Source organism: Indicator indicator, chromosome 37 (assembly GCF_027791375.1).
Source record: "Indicator indicator isolate 239-I01 chromosome 37, UM_Iind_1.1, whole genome shotgun sequence".
NCBI classification, from domain to species: domain Eukaryota; kingdom Metazoa; phylum Chordata; class Aves; order Piciformes; family Indicatoridae; genus Indicator; species Indicator indicator.
Window position 1 is genome coordinate 2,008,329 of NC_072046.1, and position 19,871 is coordinate 2,028,199.

Here is a 19,871-nt window from a genome sequence, read left to right on the forward strand (position 1 = left end):
CACTGGGGTGATGCCAGCACTGGGATGATGCTGGGCCCATGGAGAGCCCCTGAGCCCCATCAGGGGATGGGATGGGACAGGGATGGGGACTGGGGATGGCTTCTGGGCAGACACCAGCGTGGGTAAATGCAGAGACTCCTGTGAGGCCCCACGTGGCAGGAGCTGTCTGCATGGAGTCTCCCACGGTGGCCAAAAGGTGTGGGATGGACAAATGGATGTTCCTTTCACCAAAAGCAGAGCTTGAGCGGTCAGAAGCTCAACCATGTGCTAGGAATGGCTTTGGGCACTTTGCAAATGTCTTTGCTTTGTCCCCTGCTCCCAGCACGTCGTCGGCAGTGACAACGCAGTCACCCGTGCCAGGAGCTGCAAGGCCCCCAGCTGGGAGCTGCTGACCTCTGTGCCACCCCCAGCAGCAGAGCTGGCTCCCTCCCCTTCCCCTGTCCCCAAGATGGGGACATCAGCCCTCTTCCCTTTCACAGGGACCAGGGGGACCTCCTTACAAAGCTGCTGCTTTGAAACCACCCCCAGAAACCTGGGACGTGACGCATCCCACAGAGCCCCCAGCGAGCTCTGCCCCCTGAGATGCCACCCACGCCCCCACAGCCCCTGGTGCACCACTGAACTCCCCCTGCCCTCATCCAGCACGTCCCCCCCAGTGCTGCTCCTCTTACTGGTGGTGTTGTACCGCACTCCATAGAAGTACTCGGGGCAGGGGCGAGCCACCAGCTGCCCCCCGGCGCTGCGGGGCCAGCAGGTGCCAATCAGGTCCACTGAGGCGTTGCACTGGGGACCTGCAGCCAGACAGGAAAGCAGAAGTCACCATGGGCCACCTCCAGGTTTGCCTGGAATGCTGGGGCTGAGTCCTGGCTGAGCTATCCTCTGAAGATAGATTGAGAGAGTTGGGGTTGTTCAGCCTGGAGAGGAGAAGGCTCCCAGGGGATCTTATTGTGGACTTGCAGGATCTGAAGGGGGCTACAAGAAAGCTGGGGAGGGACTTTTTAGACTGTCAGGGAGTGATGGGACTAGGGGGAATGGAGCAAAACTAGAAATGGGGAGATTCAGATTGGATGTTAGGAAGAAATTCTTCCCCATGAGGGTGGTGAGAGACTGGCACAGGTTGCCCAGGGAGGTGGTGGAAGCCTCATCCCTGGAGGTTTTTGCAGCCAGGCTGGATGTGGCTGTGAGCAACCTGCTGTGGTGTGAGGTGTCCCTGCCCATGGCAGGGGGGTTGGAACTGGCTGAGCCTTGAGGTCCCTTCCAACCCTGACAATTGTATGATTCTATAATTCTCTGAGGGGTTGCTGTAAGCACAGCTGTGAGCAGAGCCTCATGGCAGACACAAAGCAGGGTCATGTGAAGACTTCCCAAGGGCTGGTTGATCCATCTTGGCCATGGCTATTGCCTTGTTCCTCTCTGAGTCCCTGGGATAAGCCTAGTTCTGGCTCAAGCTTGTTTTTCTGACCCTGCTTCCCAAGTCAGCCTGAGGTTCCCTGGCTCTGGTCTTCCAGCCCTGCTCCTTTCTTCAGCCATGAGTTTGAGATCCAACCCCACAACACCCAGGAACAAGCCAGATATTCTCTTTCCCAATGGTGCCAGCAGCCTGATGCTGGTGGGATGCTCCTCAGAGCCCCTCCAATCCTCTCACACCTCTTGGCTGCAAGATCTCCTTCCCAGCCTTTGCCGCTGGTCTCTTCCAGCCTTTCCTGGGAAGAAATCTCCCAAGTCTGCTGCTGCTATTTCAGATTTCAGGCAGGACTGGTGTGTGCTTTTCCCAGCTACACAAGTGTGCTAACGTAGGCATTAGGTAGGCCAGATTGCAGGCTTTTTTTTTTTTTTTCTGTGTAATTTGTGTATATTTAGAACAACTTGTGCTGAGCTAAATACGTCCTAGCTGCAGCCCAGAGCGAGCTAGGAGGCACCGGGGCTGCGATATCCATATCAAAGGATCCTCGATGGGCAGCTGATGGGGGGAGAAGCAGACCCTGGGAGGGGGTGGAGTTCAGTGCAAAGCATTCCTGAGCTGTTTGTGCTGCTGGCTCAGAGACAGACATTGGCGTTTCCCAAGGCACAGCTCCCCGAGGCACAGCTCTCGGGGTGGGAGGACACCCAGGCTCAGTGGTTGTGGTTTGGATGTGTCTCACGGAATCAGCGAATCCCAGCATGGAGGGGGTCGGAAGGGACAGCTGGAGATCGTCTAGCCTAGCCCCGCTGCTCAAGCAGGGTACCCACAGCAGCTTGCCCAGGATCACAATGGCCAGGGGGGGGTTTGGAATCTCTCCAGACAAGGAGATTCCACAAGCTCTCTGGGCAAATGAAATCTCCTGGGCTGCAGTTTGTGCCCAGTGCCCCTTGGCCTGTCCCTGGGCACCACTGAGCAGAGTCTGGCCCCAGCCTCTTGCCCCTCAGCCTTCAGCTCTTGCTGAGCATTGCTCAGCTCCCCTCTGGGGCTGCTCTTCTGCAGGCTCTCAGCCCCAGGGCTCTCAGCCTTTACTCCTCACAGGTGTGTTCCAGGCACCACAGCAGCTTTGTAGCTTCTGTTGGACTCTCTCCAGCAGTTCCCTGTCTGTCTTGAACTGGACAGCCCAGAACTGGACACAATACTCCAGGTGTGGCCTCCCTAGAACAGAATAGAGGGGGAGGAGAACCTCCCTTGATCTGCTGGCCACACTCTGCTCAATACACCCCAGGAGACCATTGACCTTCTTGGCCATGAAGGCACATTGCTGGCTCATGGTGAACTTGCTGCCCACCAGCACTCCCCAGAGCTGCTTCCCAGCAGGTCCCCCCTCACCTGTCCTGCTGCAGGAGGTTGTTCCTCCCCAGGGGCAGCACTTTCCCTAAGCTTCCTGTGGACAGAGCTGGCTACAGAGTGACCTGTCAGAAACCACTGAATACTGATCTTGATCTGCTGAAGGTTTTCACTGGGCAAGTGTTGTTTTCATTGATTACCTGAAAAACTGTCTCCTTGCTTTCTTGGGATAAGAGACTTTTCTTGGTGAGGGACTTTTGAGGGTGTCAGGTAGTGATAGGAGTAGGGGGAATGGAGCAAAACTAGAAATGGGGAGATTCAGATTGGATGTCAGGAAGAAATTCTTCCCCATGAGGGTGGTGAGAGACTGGCACAGGTTGCCCAGGGAGGTGGTGGAAGCCTCATCCCTGGAGGTTTTTGCAGCCAGGCTGGAGGTGGCTGTGAGCAACCTGCTGTGGTGTGAGGTGTCCCTGCCCATGGCAGGGGGGTTGGAACTGGCTGAGCCTTGAGGTCCCTTCCAACCTTGACAATTGTATGATTCTGTGATGTTCTCAGAGGGCATTTTCAGTGCAAAGCAGAGGAGACTCTTCTCCAAATGTATCTGCAAGAGACACAAACAACTTCCAAGTGTGCTTGCCAGGGAAGCACAAGAGCCTGGTGAGCCTCACCCTCTGCCTTGCATAGCTGGTGGTGAGAAATTAATTTTCACAATGACCTTTGCTTTCAGCTTTGCTAGTGTGGATGGTTGCTGAGGCAACCTTGCTGTGAAGTTAACTGTTTTAAGCCTGCATTTCTCAGGCAACAAGGAGCGTGGCACCACGTGCAGTGCCTGTGCCCCTCTGCAGCCATCAGCATCTGCTGAGCTCCTAAGTTGTTTTGCCTCCAGATTTGACAGAGGCATGGAAGGTCACCAGAAATGAAGGCCCTGTTTAAAATTTGATGCTGACATTCATCCAGTTGGACAAAAGAGAACTGACAAAAGAGAACTGACAAAAGACAACTGGCAAAAGACAACTGATAATGGCTTCAGCCTAGCACAAAGTTAAACTGCAAGTTCTCTCCCTGTTAGCCACCCAGGTGAGAAGGTGCTTCAATATCTGGAATAGGAAAAGCTTCATTTGGAGAAAGGCAAATGAAAAATGGGGCTTGCACAGTGCTGGTGTCCAAAGCAGCTCAGGTAGTCATCAAAACCCCTCCCTGTGACTGATGGGGCTGAGCACAAACTCCATCTTCTCCATCCCCTCATGCTTCAGGTTCCCTCCTGCTTCCCAGGGGCTGTGCTGGGGCACAGCTGCAGACTGCTCAGGAGCACTTAGTAACTACAAGTGAGCAGAGCCAGAGGTCAGCAGCAGTGGTCCTGTCCCTCAGTCACACAAATCTCACAGAGCTGTTTCACTTGGAAAAGACCTCTAAGATCAAGTCCAAGCACTGACCTGACACCACCATACCCCCTAGACCATGCTCCCATGGGCCATGTCTAGATGGTTTTTGCACACCTTCAGGGATGGTGACTCTGCCACCTCCCTGGGCAGCCTACAGCAGTGCCTCTGATAACCAAACCCAAGGCAGGTTCCTGGAAATGATGAGGTCAGATAAAGGTGGCACCAGGTTTGATGACCATGGTAGTGTTGGGTTGGTGGTTGGACTGGATGATCTTAGAGGACTTTTCCAACCACAACAATTCTATGAAACAATTCCCTGTTGACAAGGAGTCCCATGGAGAAGAGAAGGGGTGATGGGGACAAGTTCCTGCTGGGGACATTCCCATTGGACTTCAGAAGGAAATGTGTCCCCATGAGCACAGTCAGACACTGGAATCATCTCCTAAGGAAAGCAGTGGAGTCCCCTACAGTGGACAGTTTGAAGACTCATCTTGCCAGGGTGCTGGGCCAGCTCATTTCAGCTTAGAAAGCTTGGACCAGATGATCCTTAGCATCCCTTCCCACCTGGCATTCTCTGATTCTGTGTGATTCTGTTATGCCTCTGCTCAAGTCTGGATTCCACATCTCCACATTTGCTTTAATGCTGGTGGCTCTCCCATTACAGCACTCTGGACACCCCCCAGATGACAAACTGGCTGGCTGGGTCTTGCAGTCCCACCCTGGCAGGGGTGAAAGTGGAGCAGCACCACCAGGTGCTCTGCCCCCTCCTCGCCCCATGGCTCAGCCCTGTGCTGTGAGGTGATACTTGGGCTTGGTGCCTGCAGCTGGGTGAGCTGAGGTCAGGCTCAGCCAGGCTGTAGGAGCTCTGGAGCCTTCACCCAGCACACAGCAGGCTTCTCCAGCACTGCTGCAGGCAGAGTGTTGAGGTCTGTCCCACCAGCTGTTAACCTCGTGGGTGGCTCTAATGTTTCTCTCAGGCTCACGCTGGGAACTGCTTGATGAAGAGAAGCTGCAGCAAGCAGATGTTGCTTTTTTCTGCTCTCACCAGCATGTAGGGAAAGGAAAAAAATAATCTCCTGCTGGGAAACAGTTAAGTAAAACAGTGAAGGCAACCAGTGCTGGGAGGGCTTCAGTGACCAGTGTGCCCAGCATGACCGTCTGCTGCAGCTGCTCCCCAGTGGCAGCAGCTCCCAGCACTTGGAGCACTGCTTAGTATGGAAATGAGATGGATCAGTGCTAAGAGCTCCTCTCTCTGCTTTGAGGCCCATCCCTCTTTGCAGGGGGATTGTTCTCTCAGGTTCTGCAGATGCCTGTTCCATCTTTTCCATCACCACTGGCTGCACAGGCAGCTTTGGGCTCTGCAGTTTTACAGCAAGAGCAAGGTTGATGGGTTTCCTACCTGCACCCAGCCTCCTGATTTCAGTCATGGAATCATTACAGGATCACTGAATGCCAGGTCCCCCCCAGGGAAGGGACCCTAAGGATCATCTGGTCCAAGCTTTCTAAGTCATAGCAATAGCTAAAATGAGCTGGCCCAGCACCCTGGCAAGCTGAGTCTTCAAGCTCTCCACTGTAGGGGACTCCACTGCTTTCCTTAGGAGGTGATTCCAGTGTCTGACTGTGCTCATGAGGAAACCATGACCTCCAGTGGAGGCCAGGGACAAGTGGAGTGCCTCAGGGATCAGTCCTGGGACCAGTCTTGTTCAATATCTTTGTGGGTGCCATGGACAGAGGCATTGAGTGCACCCTCAGCAGGTTTGCTGATGACACCAAGCTGTGTGGTGCAGCAGACAGCTGGGGAAGGGATCCATCCAGGGACCTGGACAGCTGAGGAGGGATCCATCCAGAGGACATGGACAGCTGAGGGAGGATCCATCCAGGGACTGGACAGGCTGCAGAGGTGAGCACAAGCCAACCTCAGGAGGTTCAACAAGACCAAGTGCAAGGTCCTGCAGCTGGGTCGAGGCAATCCCAAGCACAAATCCAGGCTGGGCAGGGACTGGCTGGAAAGCAGCCCTGAGGAGAGGGACTTGGGGGTGCTGGGGGAGGAGAAGCTCACCAGGAGCTGTCAGTGTGCACTTGCAGCCCAGAGAGCCAAGCAGAGCCTGGGCTGCATCAGGAGAAGTGTGGCCAGCAGGGCAAGGGAGGGGATTCTCCCCCTCTGCTCTGCTCTGCTGAGACCCCACCTGGAGTACTGCATCCAGTTCTGGAGCCTCTGTTCCAAGAGGGACATGGACATGCTGGAAGGTGTCCAGAGAAGGGCCACCAGGATGAGCAGAGGGCTGGAGCTGCTCTGCTCTGAGGACAGACTGAGAGAGTTGGGGCTGTTCAGTCTGGAGAGGAGAAGGCTCTGAGGTGACCTTCTTGTGGCCTTCCAGTATCTGCAGGGGGCTACAAGAAAGCTGGGGAGAGACTTTTTAGGCTATCAGGTAGTGACAGGACTGGGGGGAATGGAACAAAGCTGGAAGTGGGGAGATTCAGGCTGGATGTGAGGAAGAAGTTCTTCCCCATGAGAGTGGTGAGAGCCTGGAATGGGTTGTGCAGGGAGGTGGTTGAGGCTCCATCCCTGGAGGTGTTTGCAGCCAGGCTGGATGAGGCTCTGGCCAGCCTGATCTAGTGTGAGGTGTCCCTGGCCATGGCAGGGGGGTTGGAACTGGCTGAGCCTTGTGGTCCCTTCCAACCCTGACTGATTCTAGGATTCTGTGATTCTATAAACACTTCCTTCTGGAGTCCAATGGGAATATCCCCACCAGGAACTTGTCCCCATCACCCCTTGTCTTCTCCATGGGACTCCTTGTCAACATGGAATTGTTTCACAGAATTGTTGTGGTTGGAAAAGTCCTCTAAGATCATCCAGTCCAACCACCAACCCAACACCACCATGGACACTAAACCATGTCCCAAAGTGCCATGGCCACACCTCCAAATCTAATCAAAACAGACTCCCTGCACCCAGAAGGATCTAACTTACACCTCCTTACCCCAAAGGAAAGGCCTTTGAGGGAATGCTCTTATTTCAAGCTGCTGCTGTGCCAAGGTGGGGTAGATCCCAGCTGCTGTGGTGGATCTCAGATGTCAAATGCTTGAGCCACACCTTGAGACACTGAGGGAAATGGCACTGGGGGACAATTTATGTTACCAAGGGGTTGAAATTGGGGTGGTGGAGCTGCTTGCCTTCTGTCTGAGGCACAGCTGAGTCCCCATCATGGCTTGAAGGAGCTGTGGTTGTCTCAAACACTTAGATCCTTGCTCACCCCCTACCTCCAGCACTGCTTTCAGGGGCTCTGGGTGTTTCTAATCATCTTGGTAAGAGTCCAGTCCTTAAAAAAGTCCCCAGCAATCCTCCCAAGCATTCAAGCTCCATCATCCACGGTGTAAAATAATTACACAGGCTAATTAAGTGTTATGAGAGCAAAGTGCCTTTGTAATGAATTTTCAGCTCGTTGCTATTCACCATCACTGACTGTCCCCTTGGGTCTTTGCTTCTGTTCTGGAGAAGAATAAATAGGAGGCATCAAGCCTAGCTTCTGCCATTGGCATTTGATGCATCTGCTCAATGTTGTCACTTCAGGCAGAGCCATGCACAGCTTCTGTGGTGCATGGGCACTTGGTGAGGATTTCAGGCAGTGGGTTGGCTTTGGGGCATATCTTGCCCTCCTGTTATGAACCATAGGATGGTTGGACTTGGTTACGACCCAGGGTAGGAGTTGTGTTGTTCTCAAGGGCAGCAGCAAGTGGTGGATTCCCTGGTGTGGGCTGGGCTTTGCTGGTGGGGAGAGCAAAGACACACAATAATCCCTTCTTGGCAGAGTCCTCCCAGCAAAGGCTTCTAGTTTGGCTACATCTGAACACAGAAGCTGGCAATGATTCTCCTGCTTGCAGTCCAAAGCACAGTGTAACTGTGGTAGCTGCTGCTCATGCTGAGATGTGCCAGGACACTGTTTCCTACCAGAATCACAGACTGCTAGGGGTTGGAAGGGACCTCCAGAAAGCATCTAGTCCAACCCCCCTGCTAAAGCAGGTTTGATGAGAGTCCCACAGGAATACACCCATCTGGGTTTTGAGAGTGTCCTGAGAAGGAGACTCCACACAACCTCTCTGGGCAGCCTGCTCCAGGCCTCCAGCAGCCTCACAGTAAAAACATTTTTGCTCATCTTCAAGTGAGACCTCCTGGGTTCCACCTTGTGCCCATTGCCCTTTCTCCTGTCCCTGGGCACGACTGGCAAGTCTGGCTCCATCCTCTTGCCCCCCAACTCTTGCTGAGCATTGCTCAGCTCCCCTCTGGGGCTGCTCTTCTCCAGGCTCTCAGCCCCAGGGCTCTCAGACTTTGCACCTCACAGAGCTGCTTCAGCCCCCTCAGCATCTTTGCAGCCTCCGCTGGACTCTTTCCTGTAGCTCCCTGTCTCTCCTGAACTGTAGAGACCAGAGCTGGACCCAGGACTCCAGGAGTGGCCTCTCTAGTGCAGAGCAGAGGGGCAGGAGAACCTCCCTTGACTTCCTGGCCTCTAACCTAAACTTCCCCTGGCACAACTTGAGACAATTTCCTCTTGTTCTATCATCTGATCCTAGGGAGAAGAGAGCAACCCCAGTCTCACTCCAAGCTCCTTTCAGGCAGTTACAGAGAGCAATGAGGTCTCCTCCCAGCCTCCTCTTCTCCAGACTAAACAACCCCAAATCCTTGCTGCACCAGGAAGCATTTCCTTCCTGGGAAGGAATCATCTGTGCTCCCCTCTCTGTCCTGAGCACACCCAGGGCACTGAGGATAACAAGTGATTGTGACACCAGTTTAACAGCTCAGAGGGGTGAATGGTGCAGCCAGGACCAGCTGAGGCTATTAGCATGTTGGGTGCAAACCCCTCGGGCTGATCTGAGCTTGACTGCTCTGAACAGCAAAACAACCCCGGGGGTGCTTCCAACTTGCTCCTCTGATTGCTTCCTGCTGGGCTGCTTTGGAAAAGCCTCATCTATGCCTTAAGGAGAGACTTTCCCATCTGCTCAGATCCCCCCTGCCTTCCCCAGGGAGGTGCCACGATGGGAGGAGATGCTGCAGCTGCAGGGGGATGCTCTGCCCTGCTGGGTGAGGTGACCTTGTCCCTCTGGGATGAGCTTTGTGGTGAGGCTGAGGCGAGAAGCAGCTGCTCACAGCCCCCCCGGGGAGCTGGAGCCATCAGGAAAACAAATTCCTGCTCTGAGGCAAGCTGCAGACTGGGAGCCATTGGGACAGGAACTCATCCACCCAGGACAAGTGATGCTGAGCCTCTCTACAAAGAGGGTCTGGGAATTTCTTGGTTCCCAAAGGTTTTGGGGGTGCAGTGACCTCACTTTTCTAAGGCAGCATACTGACTACAGGCACAGCCTGGTGTGGTTCCTGCCTGGAGCAGGGCTCCAAAGGCTACAAAGATGATTAGGGAACATCTCTCTTAAGAGGAAAGACTGAGAGAATTTGGGCTTTTTAGCCTGGAGAAGAGCAGCCTGAGGGGGGATCTGGTCAATGCTGATCAATACTTAAAGGTTGGGTGTCAGGGGCATGGAACCAGGGACAGGACAAAGGGTAAGAGGCAGAAACTTGAACACAGGGAGTTCCATCCAAACATGAGGAGGGACTTCTTTCCTTCAGGGGTGGTGGAGCACTGGAACAAGCTGCCCAGAGAGGTGGTGGAGTCTCCATCTCTGGAGATATTCAAAACCTGCCTGGATGTGACCTTCTCTTGGTGGTTCTGCCCTGGCAGGAGGTTTGAACTCGATGACCTCCAGAGGGCCCTTCCAAGCCCTGCTGTTCTGTGATTGTGTGACACTGAGTGGTGCTGAGGAAAGCAGCCTTCCTGATGGAGGGGCCAGCTCTGCAAAGGTGCTCCTGTGTCCCAGCACTGGCCAGAGCCAGAGGCTCCCCGTGGAGTATTTTTGATGCACACCAGCAATACCAGCTGGGATCATCACAGCTGGGCAGGAGCCTGAGTGTCAAGGGACACAGCCCTGTGCTGGGGGCAGTGTGCTTAGAGGAAAAGGAGTGAAAAAGCTGCTGATAAGGGCAGGATGAGGGAGCTCTGTGGGGCTCAGCTGCTCTGCTTCCAGGGATGAGGTTTTGCTGGGGGACCCTGGGGAGCATCACCCTGGGTCTGTCTCCACCACACTGCTGTGAACAGAGACCTCTTCCAGCCTCAGAGAGCTCTTGGCACCCTGCTGCTGTCACAGTCCAGGCAGGAGCCCTCATTAAAACCTGTGAGATTAAATAATGAAGGGCTGGTGACTGGAGGGAGGAGGAGAGCCCACGCTGGGCTGCTTTTCAGAGGGGGGATGCTGAGGTATGAAGCAGGGCTCCTCTGTGCCTCCCAGTGGTGCCCTGCAGAGCTGGAGGGCCGCTGGGCTCCTGCTCACCAGCATGTGCCATTTCCCAAGGGTTGTGTAGACATTAACAAATTAAGTCTCACAGCCTCACTGCAGTCCTCATTAGTGTCATCCTAACAACTCCCCATGCTAAACAGCCTCCAAACAAAGGCTCCAGCTTTGTAAATAGCCCTCCCTAGGAAGCACTGCCTGACTCAGGCAAGGCTTAAATGCCCCCCCAAGGATGAGGGCTGGCTCTGAGCTCCACTTTACCAGCAGACATAAGACAATTAGTTTCATCTCTATTTCTTGTTCTAAGCTCCCACCTCAGGCTGGAAAACAGCTTTCACATGAGCCATCCCCATCCCACATTAATGGGTTTCTCTGGGATGACAGCTTGGATGTGTGGAGGAGCTGGAGACTGTGCAAGTCTGAAGCCTGCCATGTTGTGCCCCCCTGTCCCAGGGTGATGGGCATCAAGGTGCACTGAATCCTCTTTGGGTTCACACTAATAAATCCCTGCACTAACAAATCCCTGAACAAAGCCCAGTCCCTGTAGAGAGCAGCTCCCACTGCTTGAGGAGTGCTGGTGGGCAGCAAGTTCTGCATGGAACAACAAAGTGCCCTGGTGGCCAAGAGAGCCAATGGGATCCTGGGGGGCAGCAAGAAAGGTGTCCAGCAGGGCTAGGGAAGTTCTTCTGTCTCTCTACTCTGCCCTGCTGAGACCACAGCTGCAATCCTGTGTCCAGTTTGGGGCTCCCCAGTTCAGGAGAGACAGAGACCTGCTGGAGAGAGTCCAAGGGAGAGCCACAAGGATGGTTTGGGGACTTGAGCATCTCCCTGTGAAGAGAGACTGAGAGCCCTGGGGGTGATTAGTCTGGAGAGGAGAAGGCTGAGAGGGATCTGATCAATGTCTATCAATAGCTGAGGGGTGGGTGTCAAGGGGAGGGTCCCAGGCTCTTTTGGGTGGTTCACAGTGATAAGCCAAGGAGCAATGAGTTCAAACTTGAACAGAGAAGATTTCAGCTCAACATGAGGAGAAACTTCTCTACAGTGAGGGTGACAGAGCCCTGGAGCAGGCTGCCCAGGGGAGTTGTGGAGTCTCCTTCTCTGGAGACTTTCCAATCCCACCTGGATGCATTCCTGTGCAGACTCCCCTAAGTGATGCTGCCCTGGCAGGGGGTTGGACCTGATGATCTCTGGAGGTCCCTTTCCACCTCTGATATACTGTGAGGCTGTGAGGGTGAGAGTCACTGCATGGCACACCCAGCAGCAAAGCCATGGCAGAGATTCTCCCCTGTCTCTGCCCTTCCCTCTGGGCTCTGGAGGCTCCAGCACTGGGTGACAAAGGCCATGAGCTGGGCACAGGAATGCTCTGGGATCTGCCTGCTGCCCTGGGGCGTGTCACCAGCCGGTCCATGCATCATGAGAGGGCTTGGCTGGTGCTTCTGTGGCTCAGAGCTGGACATGTTGCACCAGGAGAGGTGAGTAAGAGGCAAGCAAGTGCCATTTATCACAGCCTGACGTGGCCAAGGACAACCACCTTGCTGAGCAGAGTGCTGAAACCTTCAGGAAGCAAAGCACATGAGTGATGTCCAAGTTTCTTGTTTGCACCATGCCCTGGCCAGAAACACATCAGCATTTCCATTTCCACTGGCAGCTTTGCTCTCCTTTGGCTCTCTGCCTCCATCCCATGGGCTGGGGATGCTCTGGGGATGCTCCCTGCAGGGCTGTGGTGGCCTGGGCTCAGCCAGGCACTGAATCAGCCTCTGCCAAGCTGTGAGTTTTTAAGAAGGAGGTTTTAATGCTGCTGTTAATGGGAGCTGGGTGGTGGCAGCCTTGCCTTAGAGCCTGACCTCCACCACCATCCCTCACCCTGAGGGAGGGAGCTGCTCCAGCAGCAGGGACTGGGGCAAGCTGGGCAGTTGCTGGGTGCCTGCTCTGGTTTTCATTCACTTGGAGGAAAGCAAACTGCAGCATCCCTGAGCTGGGAAGAACTTTTCTGCTTGTCCCTGTGAGCTCCTCTCCCTCAGCCACGTTTCCTCCCCCAAAACCTCTCACTGAAGCAGACCTGCCACAGCTGAGGTGCCATCCAAGTCATGTCTTGAATGTAGCTGAAAGCCACTTCTGGCACAAACACAGCTTGGGCCTGACCCAGTTGGATGCAAACTCATCTCCTGGTGTTGTGTAGGAGTGAGCTGCCCATGACCCTGCTGGCCTCGCCAAGCTCAGCTGAGCCAGCCCTGGCCATGGCCACATCCCCAGAAGCTCCTCATGGCTGGTGACATCCCAAGGTTCCCATGGCACAGCTCCAGGAGCTCTGGGGGATGGAGGAGCTGAGCACATGATGGCCACACTGCACTGGTGAGGTGGTTCCCCGAGAAACTCACAACCTCCACAACCCCCTGGCAGGGAGTTGGCAGATGGGGGTGGACATAGGTCTTGGTGTCCCTGAGCATGGTAGAGAACAAGCAGTGTGGGAGCAGGGGCTGGGCTGATGTCTCTCTGTCCACTCTCCCCTCAAGTCCATTCCAAGAGAGGTTCATTTTTCTCTTTTACTTGCTCCAACCCTGCAAAGAGGCTGCTGGAGCAGCCAGCAAGGGGCTGCAGTGCAGGCTCAGCCCATCCCATCTCCCACCAGAAGAGACCCAGGCAGCTGCAGATCAGCACAGAGACCAACCCTAACACCCTCTTCTAGCCACCCCTGACCTAAGGTCCCCTGGGGATGGTGAGGGTGTGCTGGGGACACAGGACACTCACCTGTGTGGTTGGTGGCAGCTGGCAAGCTCTCACAGTACTGCTCCTGGATGGAGGCTGCAACTTGCCTGTCCCAAAGGAGAAACACCTGCATGGGGAGAGAGCAGAGCACAGGCAGGGTTAGGATGTGCAAGGTGCTGCTTCCCCAGCCCCCAGCCCCTCCATGGCCATGGCAGCAGGTGGATCAGACCTGAGCTTGTCCATGTCTTGGCGGATGCCCCCCTCCAAAGGGGCACAATGGACAGGTGCCCATCTGCAGGATGGGTTCCCCAAGCCCAGAGGAGCTTGGCTGGTGCAGCCTGGGGCTGTGGGCCTGATGCTTTCTGCTCTTTCATGGAATCAGAACTGTCTTTGTTAGAAGAGACCTTCTCAAGTCCATCCTAACACCACCATGGCCCCAAGTGCCATGGCCACAGGTTTCTTCAACACCTCCAGAAATGGGGACTCCACCTCCTCCCTGGGCAGCCTCTTCCAATCCCTGACCACCCTTGCAGTACAGAAATTGTTCCTCATCTCCAACCTAAACCTCCCCTGACACAATTTCAGGCCATTTCCTCTCTTCCATGGGAGATGGTTTAGTGGTCATGAGGTCTTGGGTGACAGGTTGGACTTTGATGATCCTTGAGGTCTTTTCCAACCTTATTGATTCTGTGATTCTGTGATTAAGAGCCCAAGCCCCACCTGGCTCCAACCTCCTTTCAGGGAGTGGTAGACAGCAATGAGGTCTCCCCTCAGCCTCCTCTTCTCCAGTCTCTTTCCCACCTACCAATCCCCTCCTGCCCCAAACACCCACCCTCAGCAAATCACCCTTCAGCCCTCCACATCCCTTGCCATGCCTTGCAGCTTCTGCTAGTTAGCAATGTAATCAACACTTTGAGTTTCAGCATCTTTGCATCCTGAGAGCAGAGGGGGGAGACATGATCAGCCTGACACCATGCTCAGATTTTCAATCCCTTATTAGCAGTCAGTGGAAGATGTAAATGCACATCCTTGAGGAGATCACTTCCACAGCCAGCCAGGTCTGGCTACAGCTCTTGATTCAGGAGAAAGGTTTGTCTGCAAACACTGACATCCCCACTGCTTTGGGGAGTGTTGCCCAGGAGCTACCTGGTGATAAAATGAAGCAGTGTGTGCCCAGCTGGCCAAGAAGGCCACCAGCCCCCTGCTTTGGATCAGCAATGGTGTGGCCAGCAGGACCAGGGCAGGGATCCTTCCCCTGTGCTGGGCACTGGTGAGGTTGCACCTTGAAGCCAAGGTTCAGTTTTGGGTGCCTCACTCCAAGGATGACACTGAGGGGCTGGAGCAGGTCCAGAGAAGGGCAAGAAAGCTGCTGAAGGGTCTGGAGAACAGAGCTGGGGAAGGAAGAGCAGCTGAGGGAATTGGGGTTGCTCAGTGTGGAGAAGAGGAGGCTGAGGGGAGACCTTCTGGCTCTCTATAACTCCATGAAAGAAGGTTGGAGTGAGGTGGGGCTTGGTCTCTTCTCCCAGAGAACAACTGGGAAATGGCCTCAAGTTGCCCCAGGGGAGGTTTAGGTTGGACATGAGGAACAATTTCTTCACCCAAAGGTTGTCAATGCCTGCCCAGGACAGTGGTGGAGTCCCCATCCCTGGAGGGGTTTCAGAGCTGTGTAGATGTGGTGCTGAGGGACATGGTTTGGTGGTGACCTGGCCAAGAGCTGGACTTAATGATCTGAAATAAAACAGTTCTGTGATTCTATGATGATTCTATGATGATTCTATGATTCTATCCCATCCCTTCTCCAGAGCAGCTCCCAGGTAGCTCCAGAGCTCTGCTGCAGTGAAAACCATCCACCCCATCAGCATGGGGAGCTGCTTTGGGAAACCTGCTGCTGAATTACTGTGCCTTGGCAGGACTCTGGGGAAGCTAAAACTGAGGAAGGCAACTGCAGGTGAAAGGTAGGTGGGGGACAGTGCTGGCAGAGCCAGGGCTCCCCAGGGAGGGTGATGGGGGAAGAAGAGGAGCTGCTGTTGTGTAAAACACAGAGATTTCTACAGAGCAGCTGCCTGCTTTCTCCTCCAGCTCAGAGATGGATGACACAGTGACATGGGCTCAGGGGAGGAAGGTCAGATGGGTGAGATTGGACCCCACTTCTCTCACCCCAAGCATGCCCACCAAGGACTGAGCAAAGCCCTTGGAGGAGTGCTCACTGCTGACTGACCCAACAGCAGAGCCATGCCCCGGGGCACAATCACACACAGACCCCTTGGGAGCTCCAACCAGAACCTGGAGGCAGGGAAGGCTTCAGCCTCCTCTACCTCCAGGCCACGTCCCAGCTCCCCATGGTGGTGGGCTCAGATAGCATCCTGCACTGAGCCAACACAGTGAACAACAACCTGCACCTTCTCTGCCAGCCAGGCTGCTCCCCAGTGCCTGACAACACCAAGCTGTGTGGTGTGGTTAACACTCTGGAGGGAAGGGATCCATCCAGAGGGATGTGGACAGGCTGGAGAGGTTGGCCCAAGCCAGCCTCGTGAAGTCCAACAAAAACAAGTGCAAGGTCCTGCACATGGGTTGGGGCAATTCCAAGCACAAACTCAGGCTGGGTGGAGAATGGATGAAGAGCAGTGGTGAGGAGAGGAGCCTGGGGGTGCTGACTGCTGAGAAGCTCAACATGAGCCAGCAGTGTGGGTTTCCAGCCCAGAAACCACCATGTCCTGGGCTGCCTCCAAAGCAGCATGGCCAACAGTCTGGGGGAGGGGATTATCAAACCAGGGAGGTGGTTGAATTCCCATCCCTGGAGGTGTTTAGGAGAGGTGGTGCTGAGGGACATGGGTTAGCAGCAGGCAGAGTCAGAGAATGGTTGGACTTGATGATCTTAAAGCTCTTTTCCAGCCCAAAGGATCCTATCCTATGGCTTCTATCTCCCTTCCCCAGTGCCAGTTGCCTTCAAAGCCTCTCTGGGTAAGAAGACTCTTCTCCTCTTGCCCTTTAGCCAAGCAGGCACTGGCTGCTCCCCTCCAGCACTCCCCTGAGCCTCCCCAGAGCATCAGCAGGATTTATTCAGACACAGAGACGAGCTCAGCACCCGACTTGCTCTTTTCCAAACACCTATTTACTGCCTTGGGAAGCTGCTTTTGCCAGCAAGAGCAATGTCAGGCAGACAGACAAACGGAGCTGAGAATAGCTCCCTTGTTATGACTGCTCCAGATGGCACAGGGGAGCTGGCAGCAAAACCATGCCCCAAGTGTGGGTGCTGCATGGGGGTCCTGTTGTGCTGGTCCTGCAGGAACCAGGCACCTCCTGGGATTTTTTTTTTTGTTTTTGTTTTTGTTTTTTTTTTTTTTGCTGAAAGCTGAGACCACACAAACTCCAGAGGTGGGGTGAGGAAGGGCAGAGAGCTCAGCTCCCCTCTGTGCTGATGCCCACGGCTGGTGCCCACCAGACTTGGTGACTCTGGAACAAAAAGGGCTCTCCAAAAGGGGCCAGGATGGTTTCCTACCTGACCAGGCTCTCAAGTGTTAATTGGCTCTGCCTCTCTCATGCCAGCCTGCTCCAAGCTGGCAGTGCCCCTTCTCCTTCCAGACACAGGGAGAGGTCTTGGCACTGAGCAGCACCACAGACCAAGCTACAGCGAGAGGGGAGGCTGTGGAGGGATGGATGGATGGATGGAGTGCAGTCTCTGGCTTTGTAAATGAGCTGAAAGAGCTACAGGAGGCAAAAGGAAAGGGGAAAAGGGTTCCCCAAACCACAACAAGCTCTGACAACTATTTTATGAGGCTGTGAGTCTTGTCCCACTGCCACGTGGCCAATGCTCTTGACAGAGGCACAGGCTTTGTCCCACTGCCATCAGCCCCAGCTCCAGAGACTTGGGAAGGTGGCAGCTGCCAAAACCATCACCATCCTGAGCTGGTACCCTGGCAGCAGTTGGGCTCTCCTCTCTTTCTGCCCTTTGCAGGTTGCTTCATCCCCTCTCCAGTCTTTGCAAAGAGAGAGGAGGTCAAAGCTCTGTCCTTGAAGAGCTTCTCCTGCCAGAGCATCTCTGCCATAAGATGCCACATGGTGCCCAGCAGGTCCCAGCCCTGCCAGCCTGGAGCCAAGAATGCCTCAACAGCCCTGAAACGGTTGTGGGTCCTGCTGGGGCCAGAGAGGGGCTGTGTCCCTCTGCCCTCCTGGCCCTGCTTTGACACAGGCTACAGCAAATCATGCTCTGCAGTGAAGAGCCCCTCAGTGACCTCTCCCAGCCTGCCAAAACCCTGGAGAGCTTCAGCTGAGCCTTCAGCTGCAGGGCTAAGGACAGCAATCTGCTTCTCCCGAGGCAGCCACATTGCACAGGGCTCCTGGGCAGCCTGGGGACCTGCTCCCATGGGCTCCATGGTTCTGCTGGCAGCTGTGTGGGCCCCATGAGTCCCCACAATGGCAGCAGCTTCTCTTTCAACAGCTCTCATCACCTCAGCCCCTTCCCAGGCTCTGCTAATGTCTTTGTTCCACACACAGGGAGGCATCACAGCAGACACTGATGGTACTGGGTCAAACTTGGACCTCATGGAGCAGCAGTCTCCTTCCTGCCACCCCAAAGTCTTCAGTAGTGGCATCAGCTGCCCCTCACCAGTCCTCACTGCATGGCTCAGACACCACAACCTGACTGCTCCATCACATGGCAAATGCCAGCTGCAGCCTCTGTCCCACCACCCACCCAATCCAGGCTGTCCCAGAAGGGAAACTGAGGCAGCACTTGCCTAAGGTAACCAGTTCTCAGGCTGCTCTTCTCCAGGCTCAACAGCCCCAGGGCTCCCAGCCTTTCCTCCTCACACAGATGCTCTATCCAGGTCCCTCAGCATCTTTGTGGTCTCTGCTGGACTCTCTCCAATAGTTCCCTGTCTCTCTTGAACTGGGGAGCCCAGAACTGGACACAATACCTCAGATGCATCCTCACTAGGGCAGAGTACAGGGGTAGGAGAACCTCCCTTGACCTGCTGTCCTGGTGTAATGTCCTGGGGGCTTCCTAAGGCTCTCCCTGTCCTGGTGCAATGCCCTGGGGGCTTTCTAAGGCTCTCCCTGTCCTGGTGCAATGCCCTGGGGGCTTCCTAAGGCTCTCCCTGTCCTGGTGTAATGTCCTGGGGGCTTCCTAAGGCTCTCCCTGTCCTGGTGTAATGTCCTGGGGGCTTCCTAAGGCTCTCCCTGTCCTGGTGTAATGTCCTGGGGGCTTCCTAAGGCTCTCCCTGTCCTGGTGCAAAGCCTTGGGGGCTTCCTAAGGCTCTCCCTGTCCTGGTGCAATGCCCTGGGGGCTTCCTAAGGCTCTCCCTGTCCTGGTGTAATGTCTGGGGCTTCCTAAGGCTCTCCCTGTCCTGGTGTAATGTCCTGGGGCTTCCTAAGGCTCTCCCTGTCCTGGTGCAAAGCCTTGGGGCATTCTAAGGCTCTCCCTGTCCTGGTGCAATGCCTGGGGCTTCTAAGGCTCCCTGTCCTGGTGCAATGCCTTGGGGGCTTTCTAAGGCTCTCCCTGTCCTGGTGCAATGCCTTGGGGGCTTTCTAAGGCTCTCCCTGTCCTGGTGCAATGCCTTGGGGGCTTCCTAAGGCTCTCCCTGTCCTGGTGCAATGCCCTGGGGGCTTCTAAGACTCTCCCTGTCCCCTGGGCCAGGAGATGCAGCCCAGTGGGCTGAGATTGTGGCAGCTCTTTATCATGAGGAGGCTGAGGGCCTGGCTGCTGGTGTGGCTGTGAGCAGCCAAATCACTCCTGGTGTCAGCCTCTGTGACCTGCCACTGACCCAGCAGCAAAATTCAATTAATAGCAATTAGGAATTAATGTCCCCCTGCAGTGCTTTCCCTCTCCAGAGCACTCCACAGATATTAATTAATACATTCACATCAACTCCTGCTCTCTGCTACCCAGAGGCAAGCATGGCTTCCACCCTTGACATCTTCCTGCTTCAGACAAGATGGGAGCTGGGAGGCAGGCAGGGCTGGCAGCTCTGAGCAGTGAGCTTGATGGCTCCTGGCCTAATTAGCAATCTGAGCTGGGGCCTGGGTTTCCCAGTGCCAAGGGGGCAGTGACTGGGGAGAGGAGAGATTAGCAGGATGAAGCAGCATGAGCCATGGCTCTGCACAGAGCTGGAGAGCAGGACTGGTGGTTGGTGAGGACCAGCCCCTGGAAGAGGGGTTTAGCATCAGCCACCCTGGGGTTGTCCTTGCTCTAGGGACCTTTCTCAGCCATCATTTCTGCTCCCTGGCTTGGCTGGGCTTGCTGCCCACTCTGATACCTGGACTCACTCTGCTATGCTCTGGTGAGACCTCAGCTGGAGTACTGTGTCCAGCTATGGGACACCCAACCCAAACATCTGGACACAGTACTCCAGCTGAGGTCTCACCAGAGCATGGTAGAGCACATGGAACACATGGGCCTGCTGAAGCAGGTCCAGAGGAGGCCACAAAGGTGAGCAGAGGTCTGCAGCACTTCCCCTGTGGGGACAGGCTGAGAGGGCTGAGGGTGTTCAACCTGGAGAAGAGAAGGCTCCAGGGAGACCTTAGAGCAGCATTTCAATACCTGAAGGGGACCTACAGGAAGGCTGGGGAGGGCCTGGTCAGAAGGGGCTGTGGTGATAGGACAAGGGGCAATGGTTTGAAGCTGGAGCAGGGGAGGTTTAGGTTGGAGATCAGGAGGAAGTTGTGCACAATGCAGGTGGTGCAACCCTGGAACAGGTTGC

At 55.0% G+C, this 19,871-nt stretch overlaps 1 protein-coding gene across 1 annotated transcript in view; it reads right to left on the reverse strand.

Annotated features, from left to right (window-relative positions):
- CRHR1 (corticotropin releasing hormone receptor 1) overlaps window positions 1-13,306 on the reverse strand; it is a 28,202-nt gene extending 14,896 nt beyond the window's left edge. Inside the window, exons 1-2 of the mRNA XM_054396493.1 lie at window positions 13,216-13,306; window positions 672-791 (exon numbers count right to left, since the gene is read on the reverse strand). Coding sequence (XP_054252468.1) covers window positions 672-791; window positions 13,216-13,306 — 211 coding nt within the window. The remainder of the gene's footprint in view (window positions 1-671; window positions 792-13,215) is intronic.
- Window positions 13,307-19,871: the final 6,565 nt, after the last annotated feature.